Source organism: Setaria viridis, chromosome 2, assembly GCF_005286985.2.
Source record: "Setaria viridis chromosome 2, Setaria_viridis_v4.0, whole genome shotgun sequence".
NCBI lineage: Eukaryota > Viridiplantae > Streptophyta > Magnoliopsida > Poales > Poaceae > Setaria > Setaria viridis.
In genome coordinates, this window is record NC_048264.2 from 27834170 (window position 1) to 27846359 (window position 12190).

The 12190-nt window shown below is 48.6% G+C and overlaps 1 protein-coding gene across 3 annotated transcripts; it reads right to left on the reverse strand.

Moving 5' to 3' along the window:
* Nucleotides 1–5668: 5668 nt before the first annotated feature.
* Nucleotides 5669–10066, reverse strand: LOC117846132 (cyclin-D2-1). Of its 3 annotated transcripts, none has more exons than XM_034727247.2 (6): nt 9406–10060; nt 9134–9220; nt 7535–7630; nt 7224–7428; nt 6979–7109; nt 5669–6890 (listed from the first exon to the last, which is right to left on the reverse strand). In XM_034727247.2, the coding sequence occupies exons 1-6, from the start codon at nt 9685–9687 to the stop codon at nt 6699–6701; spliced, it is 993 nt and encodes a 330-aa protein (XP_034583138.1). In that variant the 5' UTR covers nt 9688–10060; the 3' UTR covers nt 5669–6698. The 3 variants fall into 3 exon arrangements, with proteins under 3 accessions (XP_034583138.1, XP_034583137.1, XP_034583139.1); XM_034727246.2 differs by having other exon boundaries at nt 7535–7633; nt 9406–10057; XM_034727248.2 differs by having other exon boundaries at nt 6719–6890; nt 7219–7428; nt 7535–7633; nt 9406–10066.
* Between the last annotated feature and the right edge of the window lie 2124 nt (nt 10067–12190).

A 12190-nucleotide genomic window follows, 5' to 3' on the forward strand; every position in this document is an offset into this window, starting at 1 on the left:
GATTCTTATCTGAGAAGACCGTTCTGTGAGAATCCTGAAATATGTCATAAATATAGAAAATTCTGATCGCCAAGGAATTACCGCCGAAATTGACCTTTATGCCTCAATGTATCCCAAAGGATATGTTTCCTTCCATTCTATGGATGTGCACCTTCAACAGCTACTTCGATGAAAGATAAAGATTATAGAGGATCGATATCACAAAGAGAACATGCTGCCGCATGGCACAAAGTGATAAAAGGAGGACTTCAGTTTAAATTTGAACTTTATGAGCAAATCATATATCATTTAGTTCAAAACTGTTCAGGCTGGGGGCATATAACATACTGTAGAAGTAAAGTATAATTATTTGTTTTAACATCATAGTAAAGCATATAACATATATTATTTAGTTCAAAATTGTTCATAAAAAAGTATAATTGGCAACCAGCCAATTTCAAATTAATCATATTATACCTGAAATATTTGTTTTAACATCGTAGGAAGTTGAAGATAAGGAACAGTAATCTCATACGAAACATTTTGGAACATGGACTATTACCGCAACAGAACACATTTTTTTTGTACAGGCATTATGTCAAACACATGGTGTGCAGCCGAGCAATATAATCAGCCGATCGAGCAACACGACCAGGAACTGTATGGTTCGTTGCCTCCGTTGACGGCGTCTTGCTCAGGCAGGAGCGCCAATACGAGGAGGCTGCCGTGAGAAATTGACAGCCAGCCAGGCAGCACAGATTAATAGCGACAACAGCTGGATGGACGACCCGATTGAAAAGAAGCACGGGAATTGGACGGTGACAAATTAATAGCGACGTGGCCCAATGAGATCCAAGAGCTTGACTCAGGTTTCGTAATATAGAGATTTTTTGACAGATGAATCCCCCGATTCTAGAAGTGGTGAGAAAAGCCAGACTAGCAGCGTTCGTGCTGCTTAGGCTAGGTGCCATATAATTTGTTTACAGAAATCGAAACATGCACCTTCATTCTAAGACCAACAAATCAAACCAGTGAAGGAATCAGCGAAGTACTCAAGAGCATACAGTACTACTGTTAAGGTTAGGGAATCTGAAACTTCCTTTTCAAGGAAGTGCTTGAAATCAAAAGTAGGAACTACAGAAAAGCTCTACACTAGTCATACATACAAAAGGCTCCATTATACCCCCATCAGAAACTAAATCCAATGTCCCAAAATTGATTAAAGTTCAAGCAAAAGTGTTGCATGATTTGCCACCGACTGGTCCTGCTTCTGAGGCATCTAAATGAGCTATTGCCAGCAGCACAGACTATAGCGGGTAGATGAGGAATGCAGCACACATGCAGCACATGGTATGAAGACGAATTCTTTCTAAAGATCATAGGTTCACTCCATGGTTGTGGTTCCTACAAAGACATGAGAAGCTTGGTTACTGATTTACTGTAAGTAAGTATGTGATCGGATGAACCAAAAAGAAATGCAAAGCACAGGCCATACCAGTTGTTTTGAGCCCCTCCATGATTTAGGAAGAAGGAAGAAGAAGAGAAGGGAGGCAAGGAGGAGGAGGAAGAGGAGCTCCTCCTAAGCTCACGGGCCGCATCCGCTACTGTTTACCCCAGCTGCCCAGCTTCTTTCAATTCCTGCAGCAACTCATGCTGCCTGGCCTGGGCCACTGGGCTGCAGCCTGCAGCTGGCGGCCATGCCTGCCGCGCGCATCCACGGCCGGCCGGCGGCCGCAGCCTGCACGCACCGCGCCCTCGCACGCCACAGGTTGTGTTGTCCGACTCACTATCGCATTCCATTCCACCATTGCATCTGAAAATGTCTGACTGATTTGACGACCGGGGCTGTCCAGATCGATCGGAGGATTCATCATATCGGTCATGGCCTGCTGCCCTGCTACATACCTAGAGCTAGATGAACCTAGGAACACGGTTGCTGCCACCTTTTGGACGAAATTTTCAGGTTCATTTGTTTCTTTATTATGGAATACCATCATGGGGTAATGTACATTCGTGCATGATCGTTCATTTGCATGTATGGAGCTAATGTATCCAAGCCATTGCAGGATACAACATCGGTCAATAATCCTTAGTCCTAACGAAGATTTATACGCTTCCCGTTTTGCATTATTGCATCTTCTTTCTTTCTTTATTGCAATGATGATTGGCGTCACGTACATTTGGTACGTAAGTACGTACGTACGTGTGCGTTAGTAGTAGCTAGTCTGCTAGTGCATGTCTCAGTCGTACTCATTTACTCCTGCATGCATGCACAAATAATTAAAAGATCGATCTTCCTTGGTGGTTTCTTCATTAGGCACCCGATGCATTACTTAGCGTGCGTTAAGTGGCATTATGATGATCGATCTGTATCATCATCGTCGTCATGATGGGCCGAATCCTTTTTGCCGAGACCCAGCGGCAAGGCGCTAGCCTGCTAGCTCTCCGCCTCTCCCCCACGACCATCGATATCAAAGCCTCGATCGATCTCCATCGTGTGTGTGCGGTGTGCCAGCCAACGAAAGCGGATGGAAAGGGACGTACGGGGGGCGCGGCCGGCATGCGTGCGTGAGTGCGTGGGTGCGATGATGCCTCGATGATTGACTCGGAGACCTCATGCGCATGCCGTATACTTGCATGCCTTGCGGTTTGATTTATGCCCCCATCTAGTCTTACCAAAATTTAGTCATGATCAAATCGTGAGCAATGTCAAAATATCAGCAAATTTGTATTTACTTGTGGTTTGCTATAGAATTCTAAATTATACAGAAAGCGATGAAATGTAAATATAAGTAGTATATCGGAGAATGTATCAACCTCATGGGCAAAGATCGTCCCACATCCGAGAATATCTTAGTCGCCTTTATTACAAGTGGTGGGTATAGGGATGAAATCTTTTTTTAAAAAAAAAATCATAGGGATGAAAATCTTAAGTCCCACAATATAGGCACCATCAGCCAAGCATATAAGGAAATTTCAACTAAAATTTCCGGAGTGAACGTTTTACGAAGAAGTGATAGTAACAAGGGCAAATGTAATAATTAGATAAACCTTCTCGTTGTTTTTTTTTCAAAAAAGAAAACTCAAGAGAGGAAACAAATGCATAGGCCAAAGTTATTCTCCATTAGCACTTGGCCTATGTGTTGATTGTGTTACTAACCACACTTTGCCCGTCACACTTTTTATTGAGCTATGACAGCCAAACACACTATAAAAAAAAGTAGCTAAGCGAGATCGGGATCAGATGTCGGATCGTGAATCAAAAAACATGCTAGTAAGCGAGTGCGGCAACCTTCGTGCGCCATCCAAACGCACACTTTGTCTAGGTGCTCATCCCACATTCGTTGTTGGGCAAAAACATCCTTCATCATGATTGATCTTATAGTTCGTAAAATTCTAAACTCTAACTTGCATTGTACCAGCATTGTGCCGTGTGCTAGGAAACACCATAGTAGTGACTCTTTGGTCCTTCACCCACGACACATTACGCCACGAGCGTTACCATGTACTATGCTGCTTTGTGTGAGCATCTCCGTAAAGGAAGAAAAAACCAGAAGAAGCGCCAAGGAAGGAGGCAAAACCCGTGGACGCTGCTGCTGCACGGTGCAGCCGGATGAGGGGGCAGCTGCCTCCCCACGCCGCACCCAAGGAAACCACCGTCCCCGCTGCAAATACTCTCCCCATATAATGCAACCTTTTGACCACTCAATCAGTCAGGGTCTCAGGGTCCCGGCAACTAGTAGCCAACCACACCTCGCGCCTGCCCTGGCGACCACCAGGCACCAGCTCGTGCGATCGCTGAGGCGACCGGGACGAGCTCGCTCGGCGATCGGCGTCGGCACCCCCCGCTCGTGAGCAGCCAGGGCGAGGCGAAAAAGCCGGCACGAACGCACGTATGCGGCCGGGAGCCGGGAGCGGGACCAAAAGGAGCCAGCGCTCCTTTTGATTTGCCTTTGCCAGCAGAGAGAGAGAGCACAAATGTGTGGCGACCTCTGAATCCTGATCTCTGAAAGCAAAGTCTTCTGCAGAGCTGCAGATACGAGCGTACTGTACTGCTGCTCGAGCACTGGCAGTCTCTGATTTTTTTTCTCTCCTCTGATTCTGCAGATATCGTTGGCAACAGTCTGAGCAACTACAAGCAACCTGTGCTCTGAACCGTCATCTGAAAGTCTGAAATACACCTGGAGAATGTGAAACGGCAGGTCTTGGATAAGCATGGGTTTCACTGCATGCCCTGGTGCTGTGGGAAAGACAGAGGTGTTGCTACATCGTCTACAGATCACATGTATGGTGGTGTATCTGCGGTCTGAGATATCCAAGGTTTTCGTCCTTCGTCTTTCTTGGCTACTAGGTCATGGGATTCCAAAGCTGCACGACCATGGCTTTTCTTCGTGTGACAAAGTGCAATGTTGAATCGGTAAAGCTGTATTACGAAAGCCAGGGCCTCTCCTTGCAGCTGCAACATTGGATTCAGCTCCCGATGCCGTCGTAACTGTTCGATGAGCCGCATCCGTGCATCTTGACCGTCCATTTTTAAATTCCATGGTGCAAAGAAGATTTTGACACAAAAACAGTACTCTGAAGAAGTGTTTTTTTCCCCTTCCTAATAGAGTTGGTGAAACTTATTTCGAGGCCTCATTCTCAAAGGTACTTTCTTTCCTCCCTCTTTTGAGAAAAGAGGAGTTTTTTTCACCCCTCCTAGAAAGTGAAGGACTCCTCAAGATCTACCCCCTGACAAAAAGCCGCTGCAAAAATTGCAGCATCTCCAGTAGTATCTGTAGTAGCATGTACCACTCGGTTGTTTGTCTGGTACATGACTTTTCTCCATCCAGCATTTCACGAAAGAAAACAAAAACATAGCAAAAACAAGGGAAATATGCTGGGTGAGTGCATCACATTCACAGATTCACAGCAGCAGATTGCAAAAAAAAGGTTGGATATCTGCGGTGGGGCTCCAAGGTCATGGCCTCATTTGTACATTAGGGCAAAGCACGCCTGCCACAGATCATCAGAGATTGGTGTGGCATGCCGCACTCCCATGCCATGGCCATATGACTTGCCCTACCTTGGGAGGTCATGTCATTTCACCCAGCTTGCAGATTGGTTGCTAGCTGTACTGGGTGGGTAACTCCCTTCCAGAAACGCTGAAAAGAAGGATCAAAAGATATGACAAACTGCCCCTGTTAATGGGCACCTCCAATGATTCCTCATAGCCACTACTGTTGACCATTATTGTAAATGCTGTTGAACAGCTGTGATGGGGATTAGAGTGTATGTATGTTGATGTGTTGTTCCTCCTAGGGGACAGGGAGTTTGCAACTTTAATTTGCATAGAGTGGTGCCCTGCATATTTATTATCAGAATGTGGATATTGTATTCTATACACATCAGTTCAAATTGCTAATTTATTCATCTTTAAATGGAAGTGATATGAATGTCATTGTGCAGAATACTAGCTGTTAAGAGGGATAAAGCAATGCAAAGTTGAACCATCCTTGCAGTGCATGTCTACTTCCTACAGTGCTTTATCCTTGTAGGGATCACCTAACCTACTCAGCTACATACTTTCAACAATCATGTGATGAGGTACAGTTATTTGTTTGACGTTCTGGGTTCATTGGCAAGTGAATTTTCAAAGTGCCAGACTATTTAATTCCTTGCTGTCTCTGAGACACTTTCTGGTACAAAGTGACTATGAAATGCCCACATATAGATATATACAGCTCACAAAACAAAAAGAAATTCTCTCAGACTGACCAGCTACAGTCTCTGTTCTGACCGAGAACAACACAGCATGAACACTTAAATCATACATTCCAGCAGCACAATTCTCTCTCTCTCTTTTTATCTCTCTTGTCAAGCCAATTCAAATGGCAAGATCCTTATTGATACTCAAAGAAGAGATACAAATGGAAACAAGTAGCAAGGGGCCCCCAAAAGCCTCATGCTTGGACACTGTTAGCCCCGGAGATGGACAAATATTTCCCTCCGGAGCACCACCACACACTAGGGCACGCTTGCATGTGCCTCCCATCACAGCAAAGCATGCCCCCCCTCCCTCTGACGCCCATCTTCAGTAGCATCAACAAAATACCAACAAGCCACTCGGAAACAAACAATTTTTGCCCTCATGAATATGAACAGGAACTTTGCAGGGCAGGACCTGCTGCATCTTGGCAGGAGGAGCCCTGACCGCTCTTTGACCACCACCATTTAACCCTACCAATCATGATCCAACCATCCACTTTGAACTGCATCCTCATCGCCTCTTTTTTTTAATCCTCTCCATCTGCTGCAGCCATGGCTTCCTTCCTCGCTGACCAATCAATGGTTCCTCTGCAGCTCTGCGTCGGGGGTTGAAGAAGACCCACTGAGCGTTGCACAGAGAAACACAAATGTGTCTGGTGCAGCCTGCAGCTGCCTTTCTCTCTCTAGATGCCTCATCTCTCTATCTCCTCGACACCTTCACAGACTGGATGGCAGTGCAGAGGCCAGAGGCCGCCATCATGGCTGGGCCGATCGAGCAGGCAGAGCCCCCCACCGAGGTGTAAAGATCCAACCCCAAAAGAAGAGAACAAATGACAAAAGGAAGAGCAGAAAAGAGAAAGAAAGAAAGAATCGCAGGAACACAACAACAAACTGCAAAGAAAGAAATCGATCAAACCCTGTTAATCTGCAAAAAAAAAGGCCCATGTAAACAATGCTATCTACTTGCGTTTTCAAATGCCCGGCGGCGACCTCTTCCTCCTCTTGGCCGGGGGAGGCGAGGAGGAGGACGAGGAGTGCGAGGACAGGGCCTCGTCTGAGCAGCACAGGTTCAGTGCCGATGCTGTGGTGCCGGCCGCCCTTGTCTGAACGTTGCCGCCGATCACGAGCTGCTGCATCAGTCTGTAGCAGCTGCCGATGGTTTCCTACATGCAGAAAGAAAAACAATGTTACATACTGCCAAATCGTAAAGTTGTACAAAATGACATTGCGTAATTGTTCTTCTTCTGTTACCTCTGCAAGGCCGATGCACCAGCCGACGGCGGCCCCGGGGCTGACGGACTCCAGCGACGGCGTCTCGCCGGTGGCGCAGAGCACGGCAGCTGCGGCCATTGCCGATGGGCAGTGGTCCAAGAACTCGATGTCTGTGGCAGAATTCAAATTTTCAGTCACATTCTTGCTTTCAGAAAATGAAAGAACAGTCACATTGTAATTGCCCCATGCCGGACAAACACAGGTCAGGCAGTAGCATACGTTACCATGCATTGCAGCTAGAATGACTTGTGTGGCCCGGGCGATGAGGCACCTCGTGTGCCTCCCTCCCGGATCGACCTTGCAGGCGAAGAAGTCGATGAAGGTGAAAGGTGTCACCGACCGGAGCCGCCAATTCAGCGCCGTCAGGACGAGGAGCTCCATCCGGCCGATCGTCCCGGGCTCGAACACGTATCTGCTGATGCCCTCGACCTGTCAATCCACAACGTGCCTCCATTCAGATAATCTCATCATCTCTGATGATCACAAGCATCCTCTGAAGATTGTTACTGTGGTTTAGTGGTGTGTATGTAATTGCCTGAAGGTCCAGGAGTGAGGGCACGAGAGTCTCCTCCATCTTGGCGGCTAGGGAGAGGCAGGTCACGGCCAGCAGCTCCATCGCCCACCCGTCCTCCTGCTGCGTGCATTCAGGGGGAAACGCACAAAAAAAACAGCAATAAATACTCTGGGGGCAAGGATCCACGAAGCCGAGGACAGATCATGTACTATGTTCTTGCATCTCGTGTTCTTTTATTATGAGCAAACATGGTAAATCTCAAACTCTGAATTCCAAAAATCTACTTGTTTGTTCATCAAATGGCAGCCAGGACCAATTGCTAGCTAGGCCTTGCAGGACCATGAGCATTTTTAGAGATCTTCACATGGCAACCACACAAGTGGGGTGATTTTTTGAAGATCCACATTGATTGTTACCTACAGATTCATGGGGTCCTCAAAGAGTTATGGTATATGAGGGTACAGCGGGCATTAGGAGCTAGGAGCAAAGTTAGACAACAAACACTGTTGCAATTAGCATTCTAATGAATATTACTGTTGAGAGCAAACATATGTACGGCTTTTAAAAGGATATATCACTTCCAACAAAGGTTGGCGTGGTCTTCAGTTTCAGTCAAAGCAGAGTCTGGATAACCCTATTATCCTAGTTGTTAAACCCTGATGAAGTTTCAGAGGGTGACCTCAGCATGGCATGGCCCGTGCCTGCTTTTACAGTGGAGTCCTACTATATTCTATGGTTGATTGTTTCATCTAAACATATATAAATCCAAGGACATGTGCTCAGGAAAACAGCAGCACCCACAAGGCAACAAAAGTCAGAAAAATAATGCTGCAGTTTCAACCAAGGCAGGTGCTGCGTATGACTTGAGGTGCCTGCAGAGGGAGATGCGAGTGAGACCACTTTGCAGTGTATACAGCTAGCCTGCTGCACCCGCTTGTGTTCTTTTCCTTTGGTTCAGGATTCAGATAAATTATTATTCAAAAAAAAAAAGATTCAGATAAACTACCACCACACCCCACCACAGTGAACAGTCACTGCAAGGAGATGCCACCATTTGCAGTTGCAGTCCAAAGCACTAGCTGTCTAGCTCACAGGCCGGCCATGGCGTGGAATAATAAAAATGTGGATGGAGCAAGGTGATGGCGAGGCACAATGATAAGGTGTGTTCCACACACCATGATAAAGCGTCAGCTGCTCTTGCACTAAAGCACGGCTGCAAAGGCAAAAAAGACGCCTCTGTCTTGAGCGCATAAACAAATCCCCCATGGCCCCTGCCGCAGCTGCACCCTCTCATTCCGTTTAAGGGTAGGGAGGTAATTAGCCAGCTGATTGTTTGATTAATCCGCGCGGACACGCTCTTCCAAACCCTTTCTTTTCCCACACCAACATCAGCACTAGTGCAATTTGAGGATGAACTTCCCCACTGACAGCAGTGCGTGTATGGCACCATGCTTCTTCTATGGCCACCACCATGCTCACATGAGAGAAAGAAATACGCAGAGGAAGCTACCATCCATCCATCCATCACACATCGTGCTCATGTTTTGCTGATGTATATGAATGTAAATTTGAAGGAGTATGTAGTGAAAAAGTGATGGCGGCGGCGGCCGGCGAGCTTACCGGCAGACGGTGGAGCGAGAGGAACCGGTCCATGTAGTTGACGGCGAGGTAGGCTGTCAAGGGAAGAAATCCATAGTATTCTTGCACCTGATGTTGATGAAGACGAAGAGAGAAATAGCAGCATGTGTAAGAATGGATTGCTTGCTGAGCTAAAAGCCTAAAACATCTATAGACTAGGATTTCAAGAGCAAGCTAGAACAGTTTGAGATACGGAGAAAGCTAGCATCATGCATATGAGCGTTGTCAAGGACATCATGAAGCGGTTGCATCACCTTGAGAATCCATGCAACCGACTCGGCCCGGGCGGCCGGGTCGATGGACCGCGACCGGAGGCGGTCGGGGTAGTCCGGTCTCGGCGAGTAGTCTGCCTCGCCGCCGATGAGCTCGGCGATTGAGGCCGCCGACTCCGCCTCCTCGCCTGCGGAGCAGCAGCACCCGTCGTCGTCGTCGTCGTCGCCGGCCCCGGTGCAGGTGCTGCCGGCGGCGGGTGCCGCGGCGCCGAAGAAGGCGGCGGCGGCGTCCTCGGCGCAGAGAAGGTAAGCGTCGTCCGGCATGCCGCCGGTGCTGTCGGGCCCGTCACTGGTGGGCGGCCATTGCTGCGCGCGCGTGGTGCCCGGCAGGATCGGGGTGGGCGGCGTAGTGGGGCGCAGAAACTGGCAGGCAGGCGAGAGGTTGTGGTCGTAGTGGAAGAGGTGATGAGACCCTGGCCGTAGTAGCAGCCTAGCGTAGTGTCAGCGTGAGCGATCGATGTGAGAGCACTACCGGATTATATAGTACTACAGCGCGTCCCTTGCTAGAGAGTGTATGTGCGCGCGCGTGCAATGCAAGTGCTCACCGTGAGAATGAGGAGGTATATACGTCGTGATGAGCTCGTACAGATTATCCCCGCGTCGTTTGGTAAAAGGAAAACGAGTTCCATGACTGATAAGTAGGGAATGATTGGTAAAAGGAACCCGTCTCATCCCCCTTTTTATACATGCACGCGCACCTGCCTCTCAAGCTAAGCTACTCGAGAATCTCGGCCGACCCACCTGCCAGTGACTCGATCGACGGCGGTCGAGTAGGGGGACCCACGTGACATTGACGCAATCGATGACAGTTCCGAAAGGGAGATTAACGAGGGACCCCGGGCGGTGAATTATAACTCCCCTGTCGCTGTTAATGTTCCCTACCTAGATAAGATTTGTGACCAAGGGACTTGGGACGGTGCGAGCCTCGATAGACAGAGCAGCGATTCTGAGACGAACAAAGCAAGAACGGGCTCCCTCCTCCGCTCCTCAGAATGTGACACACGTGGGGCCCGGGCCGTAAGTGACTTAGGGTCGGTCACGCTCAGCGCGCGCGCGGCCATGATTGGAGCTAGCACGGATGGTCAAGATCTACTCGAGCCAGGGGGAGGAGGAGATCCGATCTGATCTATCGTCTGCTGCTGTTGGGCTTGTCGATACGGCCTACTGCTCACAGGCTTGGAGGCGAGGATAAGACACCGGCGGAATCATACGAGCTCTGCTGGCTCGCCGTGGCGCCCGGTTCGCCAGCCGTGTCGTGTCCATGGCAGGGCACTGAGGGCAGCCAGCATGCATGGGAAACAATGCAGCAAGGCCCTCGATCCACGGCTCTGCCGTCGCACAGGTCCGCCTCACGGATTTCGTATGAGTAGTCCAGTTACTGTGAGGTGTATAAAATGACTGTATCTGTGTATGTACAGAGCTGTAGATACTCTGACCGATCGGTTAGCAGCATCGACTGCTAATCCTAGACGGCTATTCGCAGGCGTTAAATTATCAGGAGCCAAGAAAACTGCTGGAGATATATGTGCATCAGGTAACTGTCTGTTTCTTTTTACAACTGGGGCAACTGTAGAGTGAGAGTGAAGTGACCACTATACGGCACAAGCCACAGAGGTACCTGTCGAGATTCAGGCACGCTTTGCGTTGCGAATTCATTACGACTCTGCAGTGAACGATCCGGCCATCCACGTATGCAGCTGTATGCAAATTTACTTCCATGTAGTACCACCCACACTCCAAGAAACGATCATACCGCCACGTACATGGACCCGAGGTCCCGAGCTGCTGCCATTCCATTACAACTGCTCACGGGGCGCGTCGCGCCATCTCCATGCTCTCCGGACCTCTGCCGAAGACGATAGCCTCTACACGTCCCCCACGGACCGTAACGCCATGGATGGATCGTGAAGCTCCGGCCACCGCACGGCCCATCCGTCAGAAGCAGAGAGCAGGGGAGGCAGCCGTGTCTTTCAGCTGAGACGCCTCCGGCCCGACCCCGCTGCGGCTTCGTCTACCTCACGCCCTCCAGCTCCAGGCCCCGGACCCGGCCACCCAGCACTCCGGCAGTCGCCTCCCCTTGCCGCCCTGCGTGGCACCAACATTGAAGCGGGTGCCGTGGTTTTCAGATCCCCATCTCCATTGAATGAACTGTGAACGGATCACACATCCCTTTCACGGCCTCGACAGCCGTCGCATGCGGGCGTTGACTTGGTCAGCGACTGTTCGTCCTGCGAGGGGCAGATGCATAGTGAAGGTGACTGTGGAGGATGTCATTCGGGTTTCTGGTGCTTACGTTGCAGCAAGGAGAGGTTCAAATCACCAAATCGGGGCGGGGTTTATGGGTGCCCCGCCTCTGCAGGACTCTCGCTGCTGAGAAAGCGTCTTTACCAGGAACTGGTACTAAAGAAGAATTAGTACTGGTTGTTTATACCAACCGGTACTAAATTAGCTATCACGCCTCGTGTGTTCGAGGCAAATTTAATACCGGTTGGTATAAACAATTGGTACTAAAGATCTTTTTTCTTTTCTGTTTCTTTTCTTATTTTCTTTTCTGTTTCTTTATTCTATATTAGTATTTCGTATTTGTATCCTTTATGTATACTAGTTATAATACGCTAATATATATAAAGTTGTATTTGATCTATAATATTACATTTGAGATAATATTATATATGTAGACATCTTCTGCATACACATTTATGAATAATATTACATTGCATCAACACTTGAAGTTCAACATTTGGATCAACTATTGTGAACCTGAGTC